At 38.4% G+C, this 14,525-nt stretch overlaps 1 protein-coding gene across 4 annotated transcripts in view; it reads left to right on the forward strand.

Moving 5' to 3' along the window:
• The first annotated feature begins 621 nt into the window (after positions 1-621).
• The window catches only part of glcci1a (glucocorticoid induced 1a), a 32,301-nt gene continuing 18,397 nt past the window's right edge, over positions 622-14,525 (forward strand). For all 4 annotated transcript variants that reach the window (XM_042435601.1, XM_042435603.1, XM_042435602.1 and 1 more), the window contains exon 1: positions 622-1,381. In XM_042435601.1, coding sequence (XP_042291535.1) covers positions 1,027-1,381 — 355 coding nt within the window. In that variant the 5' untranslated portion in view covers positions 622-1,026. The remainder of the gene's footprint in view (positions 1,382-14,525) is intronic.

The following is a 14,525-nucleotide window of genomic DNA, read 5'->3' on the forward strand; positions in this document are numbered from 1 at the left end:
ACCTCTGGAACATGACCTTCTATGTACGTTTCAACAAGGATGTATGTGTGTTTATTCTTTTTTCTTATTTTTTAGAATGAATCAGAAACAGAAAAGTATTTCCAGTAATGTTATAGGATTATGTTCAGAGTTACAGTTGTCATTTGTAACACACCACTGTCTCACACACTTTGACTTTGGTTCTTTGAGATGTTTAGTTAATTGTGTATAACTAACAATTTAAAAATACAAATATAAATCTTGAAAATATAAATATTCAAGATATGTTGAGTAACAAAAAGGGAATTCTAGAAAGTTTTGTCTGTTCTTTTCTATAAATTTAGAAAAAACGATCACTCACTTCACTTGATATGTTGCCTTTAAATATGATAGACATGTTACTGTAGTTATAATGTTATATCCTGTTTATATGCATAATACAAATACTTACGGCCCATGCAGTGGTCACTAACCAATAGCACGCCCTGACATCCCTTCTGATTAACCTGCCGCCCATTTATATTGGGTAAAGGTTACATACAACCAATGAGCACCACATTGACAGAACCAGGAAGTAGTCCAACACCAATCAGAAAGTAGTCGTATTGATTTGGTCCAACCTCTTGTCAGTAGTTGCTTCAACTGACAACTGCGGTACGGTCTTGAGAACTGTGGTAGAGGAGTTCAGACTTGTAAGAAACAAGGACCAATTCAACTAAGTAATAAGGATTTTTAAACTAAATGTTAGTCAACAGTAGGTCTACATGTGTGCTGTTACTGTTTTTGTTTATCAGACACGGAATCCAAGTGCTAACTTTATAGTTTTCGTCGATAACATCGCAGAAATGTAACTGTTTCGGAAGCTGGACGTTGTGAATGAACTTCTGAAACTTTGACAGCTGGCAAAGTTTGTTAAATGGAAGGCGTATATATCGTATGCTGAAAAACAAACCCGTAAAGTTAGGTTGTCAGTTGGTCAACAGGACTTTGTACTTTTACCACTCACATTGTTACATAAACAACTTTTATCAACTGAAGTAGCAGATTATGTCAGCATCAACAGCAGCCGCCAGCTCATCCCAGCAGCGGGTTAAACACAGCGGCTCCCCGACAGCCTCCTGCTCTTCCTGCAGCAACAACAACACCTCGGTCCGGTTGCAGCCTATCCGCGCCACGGTGCCGTACCAGCTTTTGCGTGGAAATCAGCACAGCCCAACCCGCTCCGCTTCCTCCTCCTTCTCAGTAGCCGGGAGCAACACAGGACCGACGACGTCCCGTTGCTCCAGTCCCACCAACCCGGGTGGAAGCGGCTCGGACAGCAGGCTGGTCCCTAGGCAGACACTTTCACCTCCGGATAGCAGGAGCTCACCAGAACGCTCTCCATATTCTCCTGTTTCCAAAGGTAATATCATCATTTAAACTAGATGAAGTTGATGTTTAATGCACCCATCATCGTTCAGATAGCTTGGTGCTATGCTAAGTGTCGTTCTGTCTCGTATGGAGCGACCGTCACGCCAAACTAGCTTAGAAATTCTGACAATTGAAGGGTTCAGTGATGAATGAACATGATACGTTTATTTAAAAGGGATAATTAATCAACATTGGGATAATAACAAGGTGCTCTTATATTCGGCGTATGTATAGTCCACCATTCAACACTAAACTTCAATAAAATCTCAACTTTGACAATTGTTCCCACCGTTCGCCATCAGGCGCCACGTTGTGTTTTGGAGAGAAAAGCTAATGGAAATAAAAGACGAAGTAGCTTAAAGATGACATTTTTATTTAAATGGGCTTAGTTTTGTGAGTTTGATACATGCCGAATTGCAAAGAGGACTGTAATTATTTAGACTAAGGTCAAGGAGAAATTCTAACGCGTCTATACCTTCACCATTAAGCCAGACCACCTAAAATTGCCAAGTTTTCCTTAGATAGCTTCAATTTAGCGAACCGTTCTCTCTTTAGCTGCGATGGAACTACCCATATCGGGGCGAGCTGCTAGGCTAGTTGGCTAGCTATCTAATTGGGTCATAATAACTTACATTAGGGAACTGATGCTTCACGCAAAAACACCGAGAAAACACATATAATCTGTATATTTCCACAATAGGTGCGACAGACACTTTACAATGCCTATTATAATATTGATAATATTTTAGCACACCACAGCTTAAGCTATTTTGGTGTGTTATTCTAGTGTGTTACAATGAAGATTTAAAGAGAATAATTAGACATTAGGTAATGCAGTTGTTATTGCATTACGCTGATATTATCCGTGCTATAAGGTAAATATGTCAGGATATGGATGTCTGTGTAGTGATGATGCAGCTACTCTGTCGAAGATAAACAGGGTTTACTGATTATGATACATAATACGGATGATTAGCCAGATTTTCGAAATTGACGGTGAATACTGAAAGCTTACTATTAATTCGTGTCATTGTGGTTGTTTACCATCATTGAAACGGAAAAAAAATACGTCGTCAGCTGGTAGGTCTATGGCTCCTATGGCAACATTGGGGCCTAGCAGTCTCTGAGACATAAACAGAGCCCTCTGGGCAAGCAGGCCAGCCTCTGCAACTACATGCATACATATAAAATACAATTTTGTGTACCTGTATAAACGGGAATAATCTCTTAATGAAAAAGAACGCTTTGTCCTTGCAAATGCACCCAATTATCTGTGGTGTTTTCCCCCAAACCAGCCATCATACAGCATGTGTTGTGGTTACTACATAGTTACTACATAATATTACAATTTCAAGAGCTGTCAGCTCTGTTCTATTATTATATACACTTTGCATTTTTTCACTCTTAGACATTGCTGCTTTTAGCTGCGGTGTATTCAGGGCATTTTGATCGTGATGGCCAAGGTGGGGCATGCATGAAGCCAGGGTGGCACTGAGCATGGCATTGTAGAATCCTGCCAACAACCAATAAACACATAGAGAGAGAGATAGCTAACTTTCATTTTGATGACCTTTGCTAAACAATGACAGTGGAGACGTGACCCAGCTGAGCCGATAGACAGCTAGTGCCAACAATTTTTTTTTTACAGTCATCACTGTCTGCCATAATAGATAGATATATAGATATATAGATAGATAGATAGATAGATAGATAGGTGTACTCACATTAACATTTTAAGGACATTTTCGTCTATTTCGATTTTACACAAATAACTAAAGGCATTTTAGTCCTATTTAGTGACCACTACACTATATTTAAACATTTTAGTCTAACATGATTTCATTACTTTCAGCCAAGCCACAAGCTACAGTCCTCCCATAAACACTTGTTAGATGTTATCACTTATTTTGATGAGTGAAAGTTCAGACTAAAGAAGACTGGTCATTTAAAATTGTATACAATTTTTCATTCCAACCAAAGATCATAGCAGGCGATTGTGATTTCACTAATTAGCAGCACTTAGCTAGAAGGGAGCTAATCAGTAAAGCTACCTGTCGTAGTGTGTGGATGGAGTAATGACTTGCATTCATTTGGATCTTTTTGGCACATGGTTAGTGATGTAAACCTGTATATTATTCAGATATAAAGATATAATAAACACTGAACAGATGCCAGCAGCATCTGAACTTTTTATTTTTCACTAAGTTGACCTGTCACCACTCACTTCTTTTCAGAGTAGTAACTCAATTTACAACACACATCATTCACACAGTGTATTGAAGTTCTAAAAAAAAAAAAAGTGCTCCTAACTACTCCAGACTTTTTCTTTCTTCATAATCATCATTAGAGCTGCAATGATTAGTCAATTCATCGATTACTTGATTGACAGGGTTATAAATTTCATCATTTTTTTTAAGCAAAATGCTAAAAATATGCTGGTTGTAGCTTCTCAAATGTGAGGATTTGAAGCTTTTCTGTGTCATACATGATAGTAAACTGAATGTTTTCAGATTTTGGACTGCTGATCAGACATTTAAAGACATCATCATGAGCTCTAAGAAATTACAACAGGCATTTTTCACTGTTTTCTGACATTTTATAGAAAATAATCAACAGATTCATCGATAATGAAAAGAGTCGCCCTAATCATCATCAGGGTACAAAATTAACACCAGCCACCAGACAAATGCTGGGAAAATATGCAAGTGGCAGGTAGACTTGCTTCACTCATCAGCCAAAAAAACAATGGTAATCTATTGTGAGGCTGGTAAAACATTCACTAGCCAAAAAGTGAATTTTGCACTCTGATCATCATGTTGAGATTTTTTCTTCTTCAGTCAAAAGCAGTAGTGAATGCTGTCTGTACATCCATGGTTACAGTGCAAACAGGAACTGATAGCTGCTAATTCTGCTTGACTTGTCACAGTGCAGATTTGCCAAACAAAAAATAATAGAGGCGCTCCTCTGAGGTTAATCCTCAGTAACATTTGAATAAGATCATCAGTAGTCACCAGATCTGTTATGCAGTACAGGATGAAGCTGGCACAGGTGATCTGATATTGAAGCATGGAATTTGAAATAATCTTGCATGACATGACAATAGACAATGAGTTGAAGTTAGGGACCTTCTTGTACATGCAAAATGGCCTGAAGAGCTTTAGAGATTACTTTTTTTTCGTGGACATTTTAAACCAACTTTATTTACAACTGGACCTCCTCCAATTTAATGCATCAACTTCCTATTTATCTGTTACTATTATTTATTTTGCAGATAACCTAGTATGACACTTAAGACCAACTTTATTTTCATCTGGACTTCCTCACATGACCCCGGCATGATGATTTCCAACAGCCACCTACCACCTACACCCATGTAAATCTGAATACACATATCATACTTCCTGAAATCATGGCCGGAGCCTTTATTTATCTCAACTGCAGAGAGAACCAGGCCTTTATTGGAAGCAGGCTTATATTAGAGAGATGGCTTTATTTATAATTCCTTCTATTTGATAAGTTTATTTGCTCATATTTTAGTATGAAGATCTGGTTTCCCTGGTTATCCATGCTCATGTATTGCCGCTGCCATCATCATTATTAAAATATGCGCTGTTATCACTGTGTTTAAAAGATATCGCGTCTCCTCTGTCCCCCTCCCCTCTCTGTGACGGTCAGCTAGAGGGCTACACATAGACTCATAGAACAAGAGTTACATCCAGCTAACTATTATTTATGCTTAACTGGCATGCACATTATATAACAAGGCACCACGAGTTTATCCCATGGATGTATTAAGAGAACTGGATGCAGTGTTGGAGGCGGGGCACCGGTCATTCCTATGAAAGTTGATCAGTGGTGCATGAAGCCAAAAAAGTTTGACTTCTGGGTATAAAACTACCCGGATCCTCTGCAAACTCACTAGCGTTCCTTTAACTCTGCCTCCCAACTACATGCACATCAGAGACTCCCGCTGGCTGACTAACTTCTGGTTTAGCCCTCCACTAACTTGAATGGGATGAAACAGAAAGTCCTCTAGACTTTCCAAATGTTATTGGACCCAATGGATTAAATTCTGATAGTGAAACGAGTCATTTCGTGGAGGTAAACAAGTCATTTTGTGGGGGCTCCTTTTCCCATGACTGTGTGTGGGAAAAAATGCTTTTGGGCCAGTGTGCATCAAGTGATGGACCTGGAAATTGTAATTACTCCTTTTGGCCTTTATGTCAAATTGGCTTCAAAGCCCAGCGCTGTTCCTGGGGTCTTGGTTTATTGACTCTTGCTTTTTCCCCCGCCTATTTTTGGCGCCAGCTTATACTTGTTTATGTCGACCACACCCCCAGCCATTATCAGAGACCTGGCTTTGAATTGACTATCATCTTTTATTTGAGGAAACATAAAGCAACAGATACAGATTGTAGCTTTGCATTACACACCAAAGAAATAGACACAATGGCCTCCTATTTTGCTCCAATTTAAACTAATGCAGCCAACTAGCATGCCGCAAAAGTTGAGGCTTTTAATTGTTACCCAACTTTGGCAGTTTGGCAGTTATGTAGCGCTGTTCACACCAGAAAGTGGAACAGAGAAGTTTATTCAGGCCACCTTGCAAAGGTGGTGATAGAAGCTTGGTGACATAGTGACTACTTGCATGGCTAGTTGGTGAGCTACGGTAGCTGTGGAGCTAACAGTTGGAAACATGCTAGCGCTAGTCAATCACAACAGCTGTCCCAGATAGCAAGCGTGCTAGCTGTCAGTCGGTAGTTTGTCAGAGTTTAACTGGACACAAAACAGTCATGCAAATTTAATGATTCCATTGAAATGAACTGATTTATTTGCATAATCTTGCTGTGTATCTCATCTTAGCTAATGCTAACGTGGTCTACTGTTATGAGATTGTGGACCTTATATCCACAACAACATTACCTGTTAGGAGGTGGATAAAAGAGAAGACAGGGATTTTTTTTTTGTGCATAATGTAAATGTATGCTTCAGTGTAACTCAACCTACCTTATTATAAACCTTTCACAGTCATTGTTTAGAGGTGAGAAAGCAAGAGAGTAACTGTGTAAGATATATGACATACAATGACAAGTCCTGTACATAGAAATGAGGTGGAAAACGTGTGAAGTGGTCTTTAAATAGCACCTTCTGAATTATGTATGAGACCGTGGTGGGAGTGTTTCTCCTGCGGTTTGAGATGGTCATATGAGTGAAAGTCACGCTGGATGACCTTGTTATCCCACGAAAGCTTTCAGCATCAACCAAATGTCTTGTTTTATAGTTTGCATTGTCTGTGCACTACTGTCCTGTCTTATAGTCTGTATTGTTTTTGCGCCACCTCTTGCACTATTATGTTATGCACAGATTTGTTCAGTTTATGTCCTCATGTTTTATGTTGTGTATTTTATGTCTTGCACCTGTTTAACTGTTGCATCATAGGTTCCTAGGAAACGATATTTCATCCCAAATATATACATGTATATGGATGGGTTGATAATAAAGAGAGTCTGAGTCTGAAGCATGAACTCTTAACACCCAGACAGACTTGGAGTAACTGTAACTAAAACAGCAACACTTCCACACTGAGGCCGGTGGCTGTATGGATTGACTGGATATACTGTAGTATCGTTCATGAAATCTGGTCAACACTGACAGTATCTGCACACAACGATACACTCTGTTCTAACATAAGTCATCTGAAAACAGATGATGTACTCTACATGTCATTATAGTCCATACATATCCCCAGGCTTATATATATTTTTGAAAGTTTCTATCAGTAAAATATGATTGATGATTTTAATTTCAAACTAAAGCTGCCATTTGCTATGATGCAGCAGCAACAGGTTTTAAGCAACTAAATGGTAAAAAAACTACAAGTCACAAACAACCTTCATCTGAGTAAAGACATCATCTGCAGAGAACACATTAACAGAACAGAGAAACTTTTCATTTTAGCTGTTAGCTGCCGATTCTGGTTCTGATTATATAGAATTAATGTTAATTTGCAACAACTGATTTAATCTGCTGCTGGTGATTTCTGTCATTTCAACCAGCAACAGTCGGCTAAAAATAAGAAGCTGCTAACAATATGTTTTCCATTGCTCTTTGATAATAAAAAGAATGAGGAGAGATGTGGAGCTGCAACGATTAGTCAGTTAATCGATTAGTTGCCAACTGTTACATTAATCATCAACTATTTTGATAATTGGTTAATCCTTTTGAGTCATCTTTAAGAAAAAAAAAATCCATATTCTCTTATTCCAGCTTCTCAAATGTGAATATTCCCAGGTTTCTTTAGTCCTCTATGACAGTAAACTGAATATATTTGGGTTGTGGACAAAAGAAGACTTTTGGGAAACAGTGATCTACATGTCTCACCATTTTCTGACATTTTATAGACCAAACAACAAATCGATGAATCAATAATGAAAATAATTGCTAGTTGCAGCCATAGAGAGATAAAAGCTTTGATAAAAGATGAGACTTGTACATGTGTCATGCACATTTAAGCAAACACTGATGTTTCCTCTGGAGATGTTCGTTCTGCAGCAGATGTCTTATACCATAGTTTCCTGTTTTTACCCGTGAGCGTGATGTCGATACTTTTTGTGTAAACTGCTCGACTGAAACTGTGGTGGTCCTCCACGGCTGCAGACTGATGATGAAAAGTGCCATTATACTCAATAAGCTACTCTGTTATTAAGGTGGGATTGGTGGACTATGCCACACAGGTGGTAGGCTTTACTGTACATTTTCACCAAAAAAAAATAACCCAATTTAGTGAGCCTCAAATTAGTGAAAAGGGTAGTTTTTGAAGATTTCTTGGTTGTGCTTTGTTAATATTATAGACACGCGGTGCTGCCCTTTGTTGCTTATTGCAGAACTCAGCAACGTAGCCGCTGAGCTTCACCGTTTCATTATGATGCTTGACCACAGTGATTACAAGATGCAAGACAAAGGCAGTGTTTTAGATGGATACACAGTACATATGATAGCTACTCCCACAGAAGAACTTGTTTTTGTCCAACTAAGTTTATCTGTGGTTTGGTCGAAGTGCTTCAGGATGTGTGTGAGGGCAGGGCTAGCCATGGATTTCTACTTTAACCATTGTTAAAGGTCAGGAGTTTGTCCTTCTGCTTTTTTAGTTGTGACCCCAGTATGACCTGTGATCACAGATGTATTGTAACCATGACCACATGTCTGAATGTTAGATTTCACAACTAAACATGGCAACTAACTATGTTTTTCTTTATACTGTACATCAGTGTTTTCTACCTCACTGTATGGCATATTGCCCCAAGACCAGTATTTTGAAAAAGTGACAGGCACAAAAATTCAGTCACTGTCATTATTTGTGCTTTTTTATTAAACAAAAAGTTAAGGTTTGACATTAGGAAAATATCTTTTTGTGAATTTGTGACCCAACACTATTTTTCCACTTAAAATACAACTATTTTCTTGAAATAAAGGCCTGTATTTGTGGTGTATGTTTTAAACAAGATAGGTTTGTTTCAGGCAAAAATCACAAATTTGCCTTGTTTTTACATGACATCAGATAAGGTACTATAGAAAAACTGACCTGCAGTTTTGAACTTATTAGATGAGAATTTATATATAGTGTATATATAGCATGAACTTATACCACGTACCACGGCATTTATAGCCTAAGCTAATTTGTAATGATCATCACTACATGGGCTTTTAAAATACTCAATACTCAGTTATATTCAAATGTAATCATGACATTCAAAAGTGGTGTTTTATTTACTGATGATAGCTGTTGGCCAGTTATAGTCTATCACTGCCCCAACGTTTGAGTTCATACAGTATGTGAACAACCTGTTGACTCGACAGCTGCCAAGCGACCTGCAAGCTAACTGTTGAAATTGACGTGAGGCAATCAGTGAGATGACTAGCTAGAGCAAGAGCCCGCAAGCGTGGTGTTTCTTTTTCGATGAGTTGTTTTAGTTTCTTATTTGTCATTTAACCAACTCAGTAAATTTGCTGGCGACAGTTGTAGCTACAGTGGGTGAAATCAGTAGTCATTGACCTGCAGCTTGTTTAGACATGGTCCATTATATAACGTTAGCTTGAAAATTTCAATTTCAAAATAAAATTCATTAATTGCATTTCTAGGAGAGGTGTCTAATTAGATTTTTATCACATACTTTTAAGTTACAACTGTCAAATAGTGCAAGTGTCCACAGCCTTTACAGAGAATGAAAATAATTAGGATTATATTTGGGATGGTACCCAACATGACGTGTTATTTCCTCCATTGTTCACACAGTTGTTTTTGATGCAAAATCTCATTTCAATTCCTGATCAAATATCTTGCAGAGGATAATACCTCAAAGCTGGAGTGTCTGTTTTCCTTCAGCGGTGTGATGATAGCTGCATACTGTAGCTGTCACTGCACACTGGGGTCATGTAAGCACACATCAAATGACAGGAAGTAGTGGGCCTGTTTCGGTTTTATCTCTTTATCTGAACCAGCAGGGTCATAATTGTTCATGAAATCTTAAACAATTTGATCTGTAACGCAATACAGTATATTAGATGTCCATATTTGGTATGCGCTATAAACCCTATTCAACCAACAAAATGCAGACACATACTGCACAGCCAGTAGTAGTGGATTTGTATTAACAAACTATTACTTTTGGAGTTAAGCTGCATAAAGTGAATATTTTAACTACCATGTGAAGTCCACATTAAGCCACCACCTCAGGCATTGTTCATACACCCTTTTTGTCAGTCACTACAACTGCTTGCCCTCATTCTTGAGCTTAAAAATGAATGGGAGAGTACTGTATGCTCAGTTTAACCAGTCACATACCAGAAGAACACAAGTGAGGTTAGAATGTAAAAATGTGCACTTCAGATGTTGTGGTCTCCATCATGGCTCTATGTATTTGTAGTCTTGTATTGTAGTCTTCATGCAGTCTTTGCTCAATATATCAGAGACCTCTGCTCATTTGCATGTGTAAGGAGCAGTATTAAACATGCAGAGCTGCACAGTATTTAAGGCAATACTGTGTAACACATTGTTCACTCACACTACCACACATGACATACTGTGTGGAAGTATGGGGGGAAACAGATATAAAACAAATCTAAATAAAGACTAAAACTAACCCACTAAAATCTCTAAATTTCAGAGACTTGGAAGATTTTTAAACAGCACAAATCATGAAGCCTATAAGGTCAAAAACAAATTGCCTAAAAAGTATCCAAAAGTTGTTTAAAATGAGAGAAAGTCAATATGTGAGAGGAGTATGCAAGAAACAATGGGTAAGGATTCTCAGGACTGACGTAAAAAATAGTTGTACTGTATTTCTGTTATGCAGTGGAGTGGAGGTTCCTCCTTTACAAATGATCTTTGGCTTAGCGTAGACAGTGGCTTGTAGTGAGCATTTTGACTAGACAACAGTTTCATTTTAGCCTGCCATCAAGTTACTCTGTAAATTAATGTTATTTAGCAATAGCTGATGTTAGCATTGAAGCAAATCCGTATATTTGGCCATAATTTGGCAATTACCTGTCCTCACTTACAAAACCTTGTGGAAAGTACATTTGGGCTTTTGGAGAGTCAAAAAATAATTTCACTGCCTCTTTCCTTTGTAGAATCTGTCATGAAATGTGTCAAGATATGTGCAAGAGTTTTCACTATCAGTTCATTTTTTATCAGCTCTGCAGACCTGGCCTCATCAACTTCTTTCTCAGGCCTGTAAGCCAGATAGAGGTTTACAGTAAACGCATGAACTAATGCTTAAATTCTGGTAAGTCTGTGGTTGACATCTGTATATCCTCTTTTAATGTACTCGCTGCTCATTGCAGTACTACATGTAATATTTTTAACCTTACATTTACAGCTGGCAACATTTCAACATAAAGCTGTCCTGCTTACGAAAAATCTCAGAGACCACAGTGAACTCTATGCTGTGGGCCTTTCTAGAGAAAACTCATATGTTACATCCACAGCAGCAGGTGTTTAGACTGTGTCATAACAGCAGTAGTGCTTGTAATGCCCTGGACAATCATGAGTACTGTGCTGCACATTGTTTAGACCTTTATGACTTATCAAAAGACATTATTGTTAATCATGAAAATGTATTGAAATATTACCCTCTGTAGTAAAGATTAACATTAATTTAATTACATTTATTACAAAGAACCAAAGCTGAGGTTGTTTCCAGTGATACCAAATCACATGCTTTTGAATTTAGTGATGGTGTCCCACAGGGGTCTATTTTGGGTCCTCTTTTGATCACAGGACTGCCTGACTTTGCACCTTAAAATCATTAATTAGAAACATATTCTCTTGTACTCTGGTCTCTAATGAAAAAGAGATCCTGATCTCGGTGAGCTGTGAAAATAACCGATTAAGTAGCTAACGAATGTCTTAACCAACATGCCACCGTGGCCTGACCACAAATGTGTGTCCGTAAAGTCTGTGTAATCAGGGATGATTTACACCTCGGTTTCAAGGTGAAAGGAATCAACTGCCTACCAGCAGCCTGTCAGCGGTGACATGAAGCTTCACTGTGCTGATTGAGCCTGGATAAGTATTCATATAAATAAAAACTTTTATTAAACTGACTCAAGTCATAAAAAAGTCAACTCATTATTGTTTACCCTGTAAGATAAGATAAGATAAGATATATTATTTCTAGCCTTAGATACTTGGCCTGTTCTTTATGACATGCTGAGTTATTTAAGAAAGTATCATGTCTCTGGAGGTTCTCAGTAGCTTTAGTAAAGTCATTTAAGTTCTCGCGTGGAAAAGTCCCGTAAAGAAAAGCTAACAGGAAAGACTGCGTGAGGAAGAGAGAGATTCGTCCTGTGATACAACTCTCTGTTACCTTGTTGAGCTACTTAACATAGTTGGAAGATCACAGCCAAGGCTAAATTAGTCCCTTGAGTGTACCTGTAATCCTGTGGACTTATAGCAAGTGACCCTGCCCTCTACCTTGTTTAAAAGGATTCTCTATTGTTGGACCAGAAGCCAAGACACCAGATTACAACAGGAGAACTGGCCAGATGAGGCGTCATGTAATCAACACACAAGGAAGGTTGATGTGGTTGTTGCTCTTTTGCCCTCTGAACACAGCTGTTATAAAACATGTTTACTATGGAGCATGCTGTCTATCACTGGCACTGCGCTCATATTTACTCTGGGCCATTTTCAGGAGCTTAATGAATCTGTGTATTTTACTGAGTGTCAGAACTCAACTCACACCCAAAAAACCTTTTCACATTCGTACACTAATTTTCACTCATGTGTGAGCGAAATGCTTGCACCATAGTGGCCTTAAAGGAATTATGAGACTCTATGGTGGTTTTTAAAAATAGGTCCCGAGTACATCCTGTTTCTAAATTCTTTTTTAATCTCTTAGTTGAGTCAGTCCCCTGTATCTGCGTTCTTTATGTTTAATGTGAAAAAAACAATGCTGTTATTGGTTGCCCCTGAATTCCTAAGTTAGGGTCATAAGTGCTGTTGAAAAAAAATGGAAGTATGAGGGTTAACTAAGTTTAGACCCAACAGCAGGACTCAAACACACAGCTTGCATCAGTTCAAATGGAGTTTTATTTAGAAGTTGTAGAGATAGAGGTTTGGAGAGCTGAGCCAGAATAACGGTGGAGCGGGGCAGGCAGATAGAACTGAGCTGACAGCTGAAAGCAGGCTGGCAAGACGCTGGGTGAGACAGACAGAGACCTCAGATGGATATGAACCTGAGGCACAGGAAAACACAGGGTCAACAGCGTTCAGGCAAACACAAGAAATATACTGACTAGAACTTAAACTTGGCTGTAATGTTAGTACCACATTAGCAAACTGAACAATCTGGCAAAGACTGGAGTATAGAGCTGAAGTGTGTATATATATATATATATATATACTGCAGGAGCTTGATGAGTAGATGGGTTGCAGGTGTGCATGTTGATTGGCAGCAGGAGGGAAACAGAGCGCCACGCCCAGACAGACACACAGACAGAGAGAGAGAGAGAGAGAACAAACAGGGAACCAACAAGAAACACAGAGGAGAGGTAAACAGTAGAAACAGTAGGAATGAGGGCACTAAGCTTATAGCGCTGATTCGCTTTTTTTTATTTTTATTTTGCACTATCGATTAAGGATGCACGGATTTGACTTGTTTTTCCTGATGCCATTTAATACCCAAACGAGTACCAATGCGATACCAGTGCTCTCTTTTTCCAAAATATAAAATCTTTTTGGTAGAATTCATAAAGATTCGTGTAAGCTAGCGTGAGACCATATCTAGAACGGAGATGTTTACACCAACAGGCTTTTTAGGTTTTGTAAAACAGAGCTGCTGTGATCAGACTCCATGCTACACTCACCATGTATCCATACAGAAATGACTTCCATTAGAGTAATTAAATAAAATAATAATAACAATAATACATTTAATTTGTACCACACTTTTTTATCCATAGTGAAACTATGTGTCTAAGTGTTTACTACAGTATTAATTACATACTTCTACATCTCTTCATCAACCCACTTCACCTGTACGTCTTATCTCTGCGACCAAATCCGACCTGCTTAACATCGTAGCTCCTCCAGTTGTGTTTTTAACTCTAGCTGCTAAAGGTTTGTTGTTAATGAAATGTATTCTTATCTTGGCAAAAAAATGCAGAAAATATCTAAATCTAGTGGTAGGAAAAACTATATGGGGTAGATTTTTGGTGACATTAGCTAACGACTAACACTTTTGGTTTCACCGTAAATGGCTCCCACTAAAATGCATTTGTTGTGAAACGCATGCAGGAAGTATCAGTGTTAGCTTTACACACTATAGCTTACTGCTGTAAATGCAGTAAAAGCAGAACAGAACACTGTATTAGTGTTATTGTGGTCCATACTGGATCCACTTAATAAGGCCAGTATCCAGGTAGATACCAGGTCAACCTGTGCATCTCTGATTACTCTCTGAATACTCCTCTCAACACTCACTTCTATCAATTCATGTATAGATATTGTACAAATGTACGCACAAAAATCTCTATTTCAAATTGTGTAAAACTTTCTTTTCATAAAAACCATCCTAGAACATTCATAGTATCACTGACGGATCAGTTGATGTCATTTCGGAGTAGCTCAGCTT

This window comes from Thunnus maccoyii, chromosome 15 (assembly GCF_910596095.1).
Source record: "Thunnus maccoyii chromosome 15, fThuMac1.1, whole genome shotgun sequence".
Classification (NCBI taxonomy): domain Eukaryota; kingdom Metazoa; phylum Chordata; class Actinopteri; order Scombriformes; family Scombridae; genus Thunnus; species Thunnus maccoyii.